At 39.1% G+C, this 13,264-nt stretch overlaps 1 protein-coding gene across 6 annotated transcripts in view; it reads right to left on the bottom strand.

Moving 5' to 3' along the window:
- The window catches only part of ctrip (E3 ubiquitin-protein ligase ctrip), a 47,217-nt gene that overhangs the window by 3,164 nt on the left and 30,789 nt on the right, over positions 1-13,264 (bottom strand). For 3 of the 6 annotated variants that reach the window (XM_028186264.2, XM_028186266.2, XM_028186265.2), the window contains exons 15-31: positions 13,013-13,177; positions 12,312-12,486; positions 11,856-12,071; positions 11,047-11,225; positions 10,478-10,669; positions 8,703-8,832; positions 8,307-8,388; positions 8,072-8,226; positions 7,309-7,483; positions 6,845-7,037; positions 6,301-6,485; positions 5,675-5,843; positions 4,893-4,990; positions 1,769-1,900; positions 1,222-1,346; positions 715-867; positions 35-246 (exon numbers count right to left, since the gene is read on the bottom strand). In XM_028186264.2, the coding sequence (XP_028042065.2) occupies positions 35-246; positions 715-867; positions 1,222-1,346; positions 1,769-1,900; positions 4,893-4,990; positions 5,675-5,843; positions 6,301-6,485; positions 6,845-7,037; positions 7,309-7,483; positions 8,072-8,226; positions 8,307-8,388; positions 8,703-8,832; positions 10,478-10,669; positions 11,047-11,225; positions 11,856-12,071; positions 12,312-12,486; positions 13,013-13,177 (2,736 nt within the window). The remainder of the gene's footprint in view (positions 1-34; positions 247-714; positions 868-1,221; positions 1,347-1,768; positions 1,901-4,892; positions 4,991-5,674; positions 5,844-6,300; positions 6,486-6,844; positions 7,038-7,308; positions 7,484-8,071; positions 8,227-8,306; positions 8,389-8,702; positions 8,833-10,477; positions 10,670-11,046; positions 11,226-11,855; positions 12,072-12,311; positions 12,487-13,012; positions 13,178-13,264) is intronic. The other 3 variants (XM_028186268.2, XM_089733299.1, XM_028186267.2) reach the window with 2 other exon arrangements.

Genomic DNA, 13,264 nt, shown 5'->3' with positions numbered 1-13,264 from the left:
TAACTTATAGTTCCAAAATTAGGTAGGGGTTCACCTTAGCATTGATGAAGTCTGCGTGCGGCACGAGAGGGCGGTGGTCCGGTAGACAAGCGGCGCGGTATAGCGCGTGCCAGTGGCGCGACAGTGCGTGCAGGGCGCGCAGCACACCCAGCGCGGGCAGCGAGGCGTCCCGCACGTCGCCCTCCGTGAGCAGCGCCGCGCGCACCATCACCACCAGCGATGACGCACGCGCCGGCACCGCGCCCTCTGAACATCAACATAGCCTCACATCAATGAGCTGTTTTGTGTCATATCACCAATGCGCTTAAATACTAGTATGTGTAATGAAGAAACAGTATCGAGATATAGACGTTTAATGTTGTTTTATGTGGACAGCGAGGGTGCTTATATTTCTTTGCTCTAATTACTCACACATTGTACATATTTGTGTCATTTTCTTTGGGTTTCATTAGTCATAGACATAATTTAAAACTATTATAAAATACTTTTACAGTTATCGTGGTCATAGATGGTTAGTAATGTGTTATTTGTAGATTCAGGTCTAATTAAGGCATATTTTTTTAACGTCAGAGATAATTAATAAAGAACGCGAGATTGAACCATAAATCATATTTTTTTAGTAATTACCAATAAGTAATGAACCAATTTACTTATTATTTGTTGCAAACTTTGGAAATAAATAAAAAATACTAGGAAAATTCTAAAGGATCTTACCGTTCCAGAGTAAATCAGGTTTTCGTCGGGATGAGATCTTTGTGGGTTGTCCTTTGCCTTTCTTTGACGGAGTGCTTTCGGAACGCGGTTGTTCATTCGGCTCCACGGCGCGATAATATATCGTGTGTGTCTGGACCCATATCCCCGCGTTCGCTATAAATATATTTATACATATATTTACCATTCACTGGAGGTAGGACCTCTTGAGAGTCCGCGTGGGTAGGTACCACCGTCCTGCCTATTTCTGCCGTGAAGCAGTAATGCGTTTCGGTTTTAAGGGTAGGGCAGCCGTTGCAACTATACTTGAGACCTTAGAACTTATATCTCAATGTGGGTGGCGCATTTACGTTGTAGATATCTATGGGCTCCAGTAACCACTTAACACTTAAGGTGAGCTGTGAGCTTGTTTACCCAGCTAAGCAATAAAAAAAATCTATATATACTAGTATTTGTTTTGTCACGGGAATATTAAAGCGATGAATGAAGGTAAAAGTTCTTAAAACGCACCCAATGGAGTTTCGGTGTCCGTGTCGGCGTCCGTTTGTTCCCCGAACTGTCGCACCGCCTGGTACACGGTCATGTTGTACGGCAGCACTGTATCGCCGATCAGGAACTCGAGTTTGTGTTCAGAACTGAAACGTTAATGTTTACTAGTGGTCCCGCAGTAGTCGAAATTCAATAGACAAATTATATTAACAAAGACAAACAATATTTAATCTATTCTCAATTTGACCATGGACTTTATGCAATAAAAGTTTGACAATAAACAAATAATATGCATGCGTGTGTGTGTCAAATACATGTTAGTGTGTGTAATGTTTTCTTTATTGGTTTAATGTATCTTTTACGCATTATTTTAAAAAAAATTAGCATTGTGCACTCCTTCTCTATATTCTCTATAAGTGTGGGAAATCTCATACTCCTCCGCCCGCGCAATTTTCGTAAAAAGGTGTACAAAGTTTTTGCTTCACGTATTAATATTATATAGATGTGGCAAATGAATATAGGATAGCGTTGAGCTCAGTAAGGCATAGAAGCGAGAAACGTGACTGACTCGTTGGTGGGCTGCGGCGGCGCGGGCAGGGCGTCGTCGACGTCGTCATCGGAGGCGGGCTCGTCGTCCGAGTGCGCGCCTGCAGAGTCCGAGCGCGTGCGGCCCTGGGCGTACCCGCGCTGCGCCAGGTATCTGGAATACAATCCTCAAATAAATAAAAACAAATCACACACGATCGCCTGTACTTTGGGAACGAGACTGTGGTATACACACTTATATGAGCATTTCTCAAAATAATTGCACCACCAATAGAATAATGTATTAAAATAAAAATGTTAAACTAAATTTTTTTTTTTGTTTTCATTTGTAGATAGGTGTCTAAAGATTTTGAATATGAGGTTTGTTGTGAGGTTTAATATGTAATAAAGTAGAGAAATGTGTAGAAATATACCAAGGGCGGAGAAATATTCTTATTTTGTTACCGTCTATCAATTACGTTAATTCAAACACCAAATCAATTACGTCAATTTTTATGCATTTTAATAGGGTGACATAACCATCATTTTACGTATCTACAAAAAACTGTTAACATTTACAGCAAAATGTTACTTAAATAAGTTGTAATATATCCTTTACGTGACCATTTGCCCACAACTTTGTTTTAAAATCACAGTAAAAAAGTTTTGATGTTGTTTTATTTTTAAATACGTTCACAAATGAAATAACAATACACTTCTTAAGCTTTTTTCATAAAAATTGCAGGTTTTAAGATAAAAATAAAAAAAATTGAAAAGAAATACGTGTCCGCTGTTATGGGACAGTAAAAAAAATGGAATACTGGTAACAAACTAGGATTTTATAAGGCTAGTTTTCGAAGTAGTTCAAATTATAAAAAACTTTGACCCGTGTTAAAAATAATTATAATTATATTTATATATGTAGATTATAGTATGAACTGCTGTCAAAGGACATTTAAACATTTTTCGTTTAAAAATACCCTATCCAAATATTTAGGAACATTTACGAGTAGGTAACAAAAATATCGTTTCAGTTCTTTTTTAATCATAATGAAAAGGAGGCCTAACGGTTTCTAATGCAGTAAAAATCTTTAATAGCAATAATCACATTAATCGGCTGGACAGTGATCATATAAATCATAATCACATCTTTGGCACCAGAAAAATGGACAACGTAATAATATTTTTATTTCTTCAGCGTTCATACTTGATACAAAATGCAGCGGATTGTTAGACGAATCTGGAATAACATATCGGTGCCTTGATAAAATGTGTCGAAGAAAAAGGCCATGATAGGCCAACGTGTAAACACAGGCACGCCACTTTTGTCTTTGTTTATTTTTTTCGTCTTCTGACATCTCATTTACTGATTTATATAAATATTTAGATTTTATCCTTTCTATGTTTCGTATTCGCTGCTCCTCCATCTTTTCTGGATTTTCTTTAAGTCTTTCGCGGTAGCGCCTCATTTTTTCAGCAGAGGTTAGAGGCATTTTTATTGAGAGCTGTAAAAAAATTAAGCGTAACCATGCTCAAGCAGTTGATGGTCTTTTTTATCAATCCTAATTGTTGTTTAATCCAAAACCGGTGTAGGTTACAAACAATATGCATATCATTGTATTTTTAATCAACAGCAATAGTGTTAGTGCAAAAGAACCCTTTTTTATGTTACCCAGAACAACAGATATTTTGAAATTTAGCCCACCACATCAGAAGGAATATCATGCAGTAGTTCTCTCTTTACCATGATCGCACTTTTAGACAAGCAGATATTTAAAAGCCGCATTTGTTTTTAAATAAACTAATAAAAGTGATAGAAAAATACTAACAAAAAACTCCCAATCTATTTCATAGTACAAATCTGTAATATTACAACAACAAAACAAAGAAATCGACGCCGTTGTACATAGTTGTAATAATTATTTTATAATTATTTTAAACAGAAAGTTAAATAATATATTATATGTAATCAGCCTAATGATTTCCTATTTTGTTACTCTCTTTTCCATTTATACGTTACCACACAAAAGTAACAAAAAAAGAAGTAACAAATCAAGTACAACATGTTATTTTATTTTTAAACACATGCAACTCACACGATTACTCTTATTTCGATTTGATTAACGAAATCAAGAATGGGAGCTTTAATAGTAGGTTAAGTGAAATAACAATAAAATCTGCACTTACCTATGTTTTTTGAGTAACAAAGGTGGAATTGTTTTTCTGACCGCTAGCTTAAATATTGACTTTTACCGTTCGTACCGGCACCAGAAAGAACTAGTCGAAATTAAAACAAGACGGATGCCAAGCCGGCTAGTGCTACCATTATTCTAAAATATAATTGCATTAAACGATTCTCATATTTCTTCAAAATGATAGTAACAAAAACTGGAATTTCTAGGTGGAACTTTTTACGGGACAAGTTAAAATCATTAATTAGAAATTTAATTATAAAGTAATGCTAAAAAGGATGTTTTAGGATGAATTGAGACTTATAGCTATAAATAAATAATATTTTATATTTATGCAATGCCCATGTCCATTCAACTAAAAATCGATGGTTTGGTAAGATATTGAGATTAGGACACTGCACTTTTCATACAACTGGTTGAAGCAGATTTATGATATATATTTTTAATGAAAAAATCTCATTGTATTTATGTGTGTTTTTTTCCTTTCTAATAAGTAGGGTAGTTTTACTGCTTACACAATTTATAAAGAGTAGTAATGATCTAATATATTAGCCGGAACAAAATATTAAAAAAATGGGACAGAGGCTAAAGTCTATTGTGCAATAATTTTGAGAAATGCTCATATGTATATTGCACATACGGTGCTATAACATCACGCAATTTTTGTTAAAACTTTTTTTTATTTTTTTATTGTTTAGATGGGCGGACGAGCTCACAGCCCACCTAGTGTTTAGTGGTTACTGAAGCCCATAGACATCTACAACGTAAATGCGCCACCCACCTTGAGATATAAGTTCTAAGGTCTCAAGTATAGTTGGATACATTTTGCTATAAATTTTTTTTTTTACAATACATTTTTTATAGGATGATTTACTAAATTGGGATGTAACGCTCATAAATAATTTGTTTAGGTAAATTACGCTTATACTTTTTTGATTTAGTATGATTAATATTATTTAAATCTAAACAACATACCTCTCGATGGCTTGAACTAAAGCTAATGGGTCTATTCGTACTACACCACCCTTCCATTGCTTCAAAGTGTTGCACGAAGGATGACGTTTGAGATCACACTGCAATAGTAAATATTTATATGAATGACAAAGAATAATAATATATAACATATTAGGTAGGTATATAAGTTTAATATTTAAATGAGATTTCAGGCCATATGGATGTGTTCAAACCCTAAGTCTTGACATATCGAGAGGTGAGAGATGAGCGGCTATTTGGCTTAAGCGACATCTCGTTTAATACGCAACCTTTCCTTTATATTACCTTCAATATTTTTTCCAAATTTAATACTTTAAATGGCTCTCCTGTAGATTTGCAAGAATGTCGTTTAAACCAAATAGCCCTGTTCGATATGGTACGTAACTATTGTATTAGAATGGTGTAAATCAGTGTAGACGTCAGGTTTGAGCTCCGTGAGCTCACCTACTCGCCCGGTGACGCTGCATATGATCTCTCAAGACTTATGTGGAAAAAAAAAAAAAAAAAAAGGGTAGAGTGAGATAGTTTCTCTCAAGACTAAGGTCTTTCTCTTAGATCGGTCCCTCACTGCTGAGGATCGTGACTCCGTCCGATTCTGTCAATCAGCTGTCTCCATCGATTCCGTTTTGTAGCTTGGTGGAGTGCGTCGCTGACAGGTACCTTCAGTGCCTCCGCTATTTGTTCCGACCATTGTTTGGGACCTCTACCCCTAGGCTCAAGACTTACGTAGAAAAAGAAAAAAAAATAAGGGGTGAGATAGTTACCATGAGCTGGTGCGTGTTGAAGAATTTAAGAGCGGACGTGGCGGGACGGGCCGGCAAGTCGTGGACTCGCACCGGAAACTGCTCGAGATGCGACACGCACGCGTTCACCTTCGCCACCAGCGCACACAAGGCCGTGCTGCTGCCCAACGACTCTTTCCAATCGTTTACTCTGAACGGGTAAATACACAACATTGTATATCAAGACGAAGCGTTTCGATTTTTCTTAACAAGCACGACATATAAGATACGACTTTTAAAAAATGTAGAGTTGTGATTGTGTACAGATAATAAATCATTCTTTCAATAAACATATTAGATTTTTAGAGAGAGGTACATCAAAGATATTGTAAGCACAAATTGTTATATAAATCAGATGTATTACAATGGGAATTTTAATCTATACTAATATATAAATCTACAGTGGTTTTTACGGATGTTCCGTTATAACTACTGAAGCATGCATCCGATTGACTTGAAACTTGGTATCCATGTAGAAAATACATGTATTTAATGGATAAGCTAATATTTATATGAGTGTTGGACTCCCTAATAATAATGACAATAAATAATAATGTTCATTTTGGAAGCTGGCGGGTACGTCTAGTTATGTTATAAATATAACTCACTCAGGTTCAATGGGCATCTCAGCAAACACATGTAAGAATAAACGCAGTCGCTCTTCGCACGCTTGCACTAAGTCAGCGGACTCCTGTCCTTCGCCATCGCCGTCGCGCTTTTCCAAACCATCCACTTCCATGTCGAAGCCCGTTAGGTATTGGTGCAAGGCGCCCAATACTCCGGAATGGTTCACCTGGCCGATTTTTAACAGTTAATTTTGCCCTCAATGTCTGTATGAACAGCGGTTTATTAGGACGTTGAGGTTTTTTTTAATTGCACCTTCCAAACCGAAATGCATTACTGCTTCACGGCAGAAATAGGCAGGGTGGTACCTACCCGTGCGAACTCACAAGAGATCTTACCACCAGTAAGCCTGCCTAAACTATAAAGTGTCTGCTTAAAGTGAACCTGCATAAATCGTACTATCTTATGGCTATAGTAGACAACACCATAATCCTCTCCAATACAAATATATCGTGTAGTTTCGTGTATTGTTGTTGACAGTCAAGTTAATTTATTAGACATGGGTGTGGTGGGTCGTTTGATTGGTACCTCGAAGGGCGAGACGTCGTGATGCAGCAGCGTGTCGCGGAGATGTGCCAGGGCCGCGCGCGAGTGCGCAGCGTGCGGCAGCGCGGCCGCCAGCGCTCCCAGCTGCTCCAGCGCGCCGGCGCCGCCGCCCAGCGCCCCCCACTCGCAGCGCAGCCGACGCGCTGACCACGATATCCACTCGCGGACTTTCTCTCTGGGCAGACGCCACATACACACTTTATATCGACGTGCAAATTATATGTTAGGGCAGCACCTAGTGACAGTGAGAGCGATCACGTAGCAAATAGTAAACATTGCAATGACCCCATTTATTTATCTCTAACCCCAGCTAGTATAATACGATATTGCAACGACGTTTTTATAATTCGTCAAGTTCACACTTTAAAAAAATCCTTACATATTAGAACTAAATTTATAATTCGTGAGAACAAAATCTGTGTATACGTTTAGAATATGAGACTAACTTGTTCTGCACGGTGAGGTTGGCGCTGGCGTGCGGCGAGGCGAGCAGCGCCGTGTCCTTGTGCTGGTGCGGCGCGCGGCCCCAGCGTGACGGGTTCAGCGACGACAGGAACGACGCGGTCTTGGACGCGCCGCTGGGCCGCCCGGCGCCGCGCCCTCCGCCCGAACTGCTTGCTCCTGCAACCAGATAATCACTTTTTATATTTCTCCAACGAATAGTACTATGTTCAACGACAATCATATAAATAGAATTTTTTTTAGTAAAACTTGTCATTACCTAAAACTTCCCTCATTAAATATCACTAGAATATTAAATTTTCATTTTTCTAATCAAAGTTCATCGTGATAACTTTTAACATAAAAAGGCAGAGTTCACCAGTCTACCTGAATTTTTTTTTTATTGCTTAGTGAGCGTGCTGACTCACAAGAAGTCCTAGCACCAGTAATTACGCAAATTATAATTTTGCGGGTTTAGTTTTTATTACACGATGTTATTCCTTTATTGTGGAAGTCAACCGTCATTTGTTAAGTACGTATTTCATAAAACAAAATTGTTCCAACACCGGTGCATCGCTAAATATGAATGCACCACGAAGCGAATTTCACAACCTACTTTAAGAACTAATTATCTCAAGTCGTGCCTTTGCTGCCTTACCGCAGAAATAGATAGGACGGATAATACGGATCCAAAAACAAAGATCGCGGTAGATGTTAATTATATCAGACGTTTCTGGTATCTATGTTTCTGAGGAGCAGTAAGGTTACCGTGCGGCGAGGGCGCGTGATGCGACGCGTGGTGCGGCGCGGGCGCGTGCACGGGGTCGTCGCGGCGCCGCGCGTGTCGCCCGCCGCCCGCACCGCTCCGCTTTATTGCCCGCTTACGTTTCAACATCTCAGCCAGCTGCAGGGGACTGCCCGACCTGCCAGCACAATTTATTTTACATTAAATGAATTAAATCAGCAGGTAGGTAAAACCTTCGTATTTCTCTTCTTTATTTACCTGTGCACTGAAGTTGGTAACTGGGGATGTGTAGAAGCAGATGCAGGACCCGGTTCCGATCCACTCACGTCGCTACCGCTCGCTACAAATGCAATATATTTATCATTTATTTTAATGCTTAATTCGAATATCTACACCATATATTTTATTAAATAATTAAAAATATTCAGAACAAAATATAAACGATATTTTGTTGTAATCTCGTCATGTTCCAAGATATGATTATAAATTGAAATTAGCGTTAGAGAGACATTTTAACTAAATTTCTTTGTTTAATTATATTATTTAATCTATGGTATTAAATTTTCTTATATTTAGATTAAATTATATTTTCGTTTCACTCTCATTGTCAGCTGGGTGGAAAGCTTGACACTGTGGTTTTAAAACTATACATACGTAGCGAAGTGGCCACAAATGAACCTGAAGCAGAAAATGCCATGGAAAGATTGTTGTGCTCGAGCGAAGCCGTTGATGATGTTGGAGGGGATGCCCCACCGCTGGTGCGTGCATTGGGGCCGTTCGGTGACTGTAACAAATGAATTAAAACGTCTTACTTTAAACGCGAAATTATTATTAATAAATAATAATTTAAAAAAAAACTAACATAATATGCTTTATACAATAAAATCATTTTTTCTTACACTATTCTTAATTCAAATTTATTAAAATTTATTTTCAATTTTGTTGGATTTTCTATAAAAGCGTATTTTGTTAGTTTTTTTAAACTATTATTTATTATTTAGTTGCATTTAAATTTTTCAACTTTTTTAAATATTGTATCTTCATCGGTCCTTAATAAGTTTAACAAAGGACAATGCCCAAAAGTGAGCCAACTTTATGTCTAAACTTTTTGTACTTGAAAAACTATGCCTTATTTTTTCACGTTGTTTAGTTTATGTATCAACATTTCTTTCACCCTGGCATTGTTTTACAAAAAAATAAATTACTTATTTGATAACACCTCAAAACTGAGTGCCATAGTTTTTAAATTCGTCAATAGGCAAAGGGCTTAGCCCATACAGCCTTATAGTAAACTATATGCTGCCAAACGAAAGAGTTGTCTGTAACTTGAACAACAAATAAAAAAAAATAGCTAATGGTTATAATTCACAGACTTTTTTTGTTTATTTTTGTTCAATTTAATATTTATATATTGTAATAATAATTATTATTTTATATAATTATTTTTAGATATTAATGATTCCATTAGTAAAAATCTCAATGGCCTACCATTACTCTATTCTTATTATATATGATCAGAGAGTATTGGCAGCAACCCGAGTGAAGCGTCACTTGAAGTTTTATTTTAATGTTTTTTAATAGTTTATTGTGATGTATAATATATAAATTGGGTGTTGTTTTGTGTATTAAACGTCAATAATCGTTGTTCACGATGATTGAGGCATTGGAATAAAACTGTGGCTAATATAGCAGTGACTGTTTTTTTTTTTCAAGATAAAAGATCTGCGGAAATTCACGCTCACTCAATGTGCTATTCATCGAGTTGACGTCAAAACTCGCAAAAAGCAATAAAAAGAGATATACCGGCTTTTTATTGACATTAAAAAATATAACTAAGACAGACTAGGCTGTATAGGCCTCTTTGCCTAATTATTGGCGTATTTAAAAACAACAACAACAATATCGTTGCCGGCTGCCGGATTTTCATTTCATTTTATTATTATTATGATGATATAATAATAATAAAATGTACGTAAGGGCTTATTTCTAGCAACATTAACCACAATTAACTTATTTAATACTGTACATAATTATGAGAGCGATTATTGATTTCGAAGAAAACAATTAACAACTTAATTTTAGCTGCAGAAAAAAACAGATTTCTCTTAAACCTGGGTGAGAATATAAAAATCGTTTTCTGAATATGAAACGATATTTCTTTGTCTATCAAATTAAGTTAAAAGCATCATTGCGCGACAACTTTTTTAGGGGCCCAAACGCCCATAGAAAATGGGCATTGTCCTTTCGAGTTAATCCGACGTTTTGAAGGGGGTCAAAATCAGGTTCAAAGATTCCGTTACAAACATATATACGTCTGAAGCTAATAAAAGCGTATTAAAAATACTTAAATCTAAATTATAACTGCGTGCACCAGAAATATGATGTTATCTCATACATAACAACGATCAATTTTAAAGTTTGTACCGAACCTTTTGCAAGTTCTGTGTGGTGGAATGCGGTGCGGCGAGCTGCGCGACCTGATGCAGCACGCCCTCGCGTCTGAACTGAGCACCCATCTCTTCGGGTAAGCGCTGCATCAGTATCTCCGCCAGCTGCAACGATCCCACAACAATGCGCAGGTCGCTAGAAGCCATCATACCGGCGATGTGAGACGATATCACCTGTGAACAATTATTAGCACTACACATATCTGATTTTTTTATTCAATTTGATAAGCTTTAATGCAAGACTGACAATAAGGAATGTTGTAGTCAGTGCCAAATTCGATAAACAATTTATGCATTTCTTATTCCTATGCCAGGTCTCTGCTAGGTTGTTATATCAGATCATGTATCTGTGCAGCTGCCTCTCCTTGGGCACTGTAAGCTTCAGATTAGCAAACCACGTTCGGGATTAATGTTAAAGGTTAAATTAGGATATGTATGGACACTTATACTGCTAAAGAATAATGGAGGAGCCGTGGTAGGGTTATTTATGTTCCAAAATGTACGTTTTATTTCGTAGATCGATAATGGTAGTCCTTTTCGGAGCTACTAACCTGCATCTTTAGAACTTGTCGCAGTAGCGCCGCATCGGCGTAATAGACACAGCGTAGTATGGCCTTGAGGGCCTGCGAGCGCACGGCCGGTCCCGCCGAGCTCCAGTACACTTCGTGGAGGACAGCCAGCAGAGCCCGGATTAGAGACGGGTTCGACCGCACCATGCTAATGCGTGGATCTGGTAACAATAGATTAACATAGCATATGATGTTCTGTCCGATTATTAACCGGTAGATAGAGGCATATGAGAGTACTTCAGTTCTAAACTCCGCCGTTGCCGGTTCCAAGCCCGGATGAGAAAGGAAGAGGGTAGGTTGGACGTGACCTTACCAACCGTAAAAAAATAACGGCTGGCATCGGGCAGTGGTGAAATATCCCAACCTCTACTAATAATGCAGATAGGACTAGCACAAGTCCAAATACACCCTTGCAATAAGTGGACTTACTCGCAACTGCCAGCGTGGCGTTTTAAGGCCAATGACCTTCATGCACAGACTTTTAGGAGTGAATTTGAAAAGACCTACTCAGCATTTTTTTTATTGCTTAGATGGGTGGACGAGCTCACAGCCCACCTGGTGTTAAATGGTTACTGGAGCCCAAAGACATCTACAACGCAAATGCGCCACCCACCTTGAGATACAAGTTCTAAGGTCTCAAGTATATTTACAACGGCTGCCCCATTCTTCAAACCGAAACGCATTACTGCTTCACGGCAGAAATAGGCAAGGTGGTGGTACCTACCCGTGCGGACTCACAAGAGGTCCTACCACCAGTAAAGGTTGGTGGACACGGGTTGCGTGCGACATACCGGGCGCGGCGGCTGCGGCGGCGGCGTGGGGTGCGTGCGGGGGGGCGAGGCGCTGCACGGGCCGCGCGGTGCCGGTGTGTTCGTTGAGCTGCTGCATGGCGGTGAGGTCCACCGTGTAGGAGCGGCCCAGCGTGCTCAGGCACACCTCCTCCTCGCCCGCCGCCGCACCTGCTTCCAGAGCACGGCTTTCTGCCCATGAGTACGAACGCCATACACCTACGAATGTCCATATTACATCATCTACTATTAGCTACGACGGTGATGATCCTTCGCCTCGATGCAGGTGTCGAGTATCTGCGCAACTATCTCCTGCGTCGAGATGACGAATACGTGGTTTCTTCACTAACCTTAAGACTCCATTTGTACCAGTTGATATAATCAAAAACGTATTAAGCGCACACAAGGCATGATTAAACAGAATGTTTTGAATTGTATCAATTTGAATAGTCTACTGACCTCTATCGTCTCGCCACTGCCAATGCGCAGTTCGCTCGGTGCTGGTGGACCAGGGCCGGTCGAGATGCGCGTCCACCGCGAAGATCCCGTCGGTGGGTAGCCGCGGCATCAACTCTCCGATGAGGCATGTGATCTCATACAGCTCTTGCGGCAGGCGCGGTATCAGCTCCACTTGCTGCGTTCATTATTTTAATGTATAAAAACTCATAATTGATCATGTGACTTTGCTTCAATATCTTTTGAAGTGAAACTTCTAATGCGACTTCCAACAGGGTTGCATTAAGCGTTTAACGCTCCTGGGGAGGGGGAATAGAAAGAGACAGAGCGAGTGTGAATGCGTGCCACTCGTACACATGTGCGTAGTATACCTGTTACAGGCCAGTGCGAGCTTTAGCAACGAATAGCATCCAATATTTTAATGAAGTATTTAAAAATATGTATATTTATTTATCTATCTATAATTTAAAAAATATATAATATAAATGTTGATGATGTCGCATCTTTTGTATACAGCATTCCCTATTACAAGAGCAATCTGATTTAAGGATGAAAAATGAAGAAAACCACAATACTACACATCGAAAAAGAAGTTTCGTCTTTCACGTGCACCGAGTTGTACGCGCACCATTTTTTTTATTAAAGATGACTGCAAAGCAATTAAGATTATAACATGGATATGATAATTAATAATGCATTTGCACCTCCTGATGTAGCGTGGAGCCGGTGAGCAGACAGAGCAGCGTGTCGGCGATGGACCGCTGGTGCAGCGCGAGCGCGAGCTGCGGGCAGGCGCCGCACATGAGCCACAGCAGCCGCAGCACCATGATGAACGTCCCGCCCGATATCAGTGGCGGCTGCACCACCAGCTGCAATAAGTACACAACATTCATTAGAACCTTGATATTCCTCCACAACAAAAAATCTATCTATATAAAAATGAATTGCTGTTCGTT

This window comes from Bombyx mandarina, chromosome 15 (genome assembly GCF_030267445.1).
Source record: "Bombyx mandarina strain Sakado chromosome 15, ASM3026744v2".
Taxonomy (NCBI): Eukaryota; Metazoa; Arthropoda; class Insecta; order Lepidoptera; family Bombycidae; genus Bombyx; species Bombyx mandarina.
The sequence above is the reverse complement of the archived record's forward strand: the minus strand, read 5'-3'. Positions and strand labels throughout refer to the sequence as shown.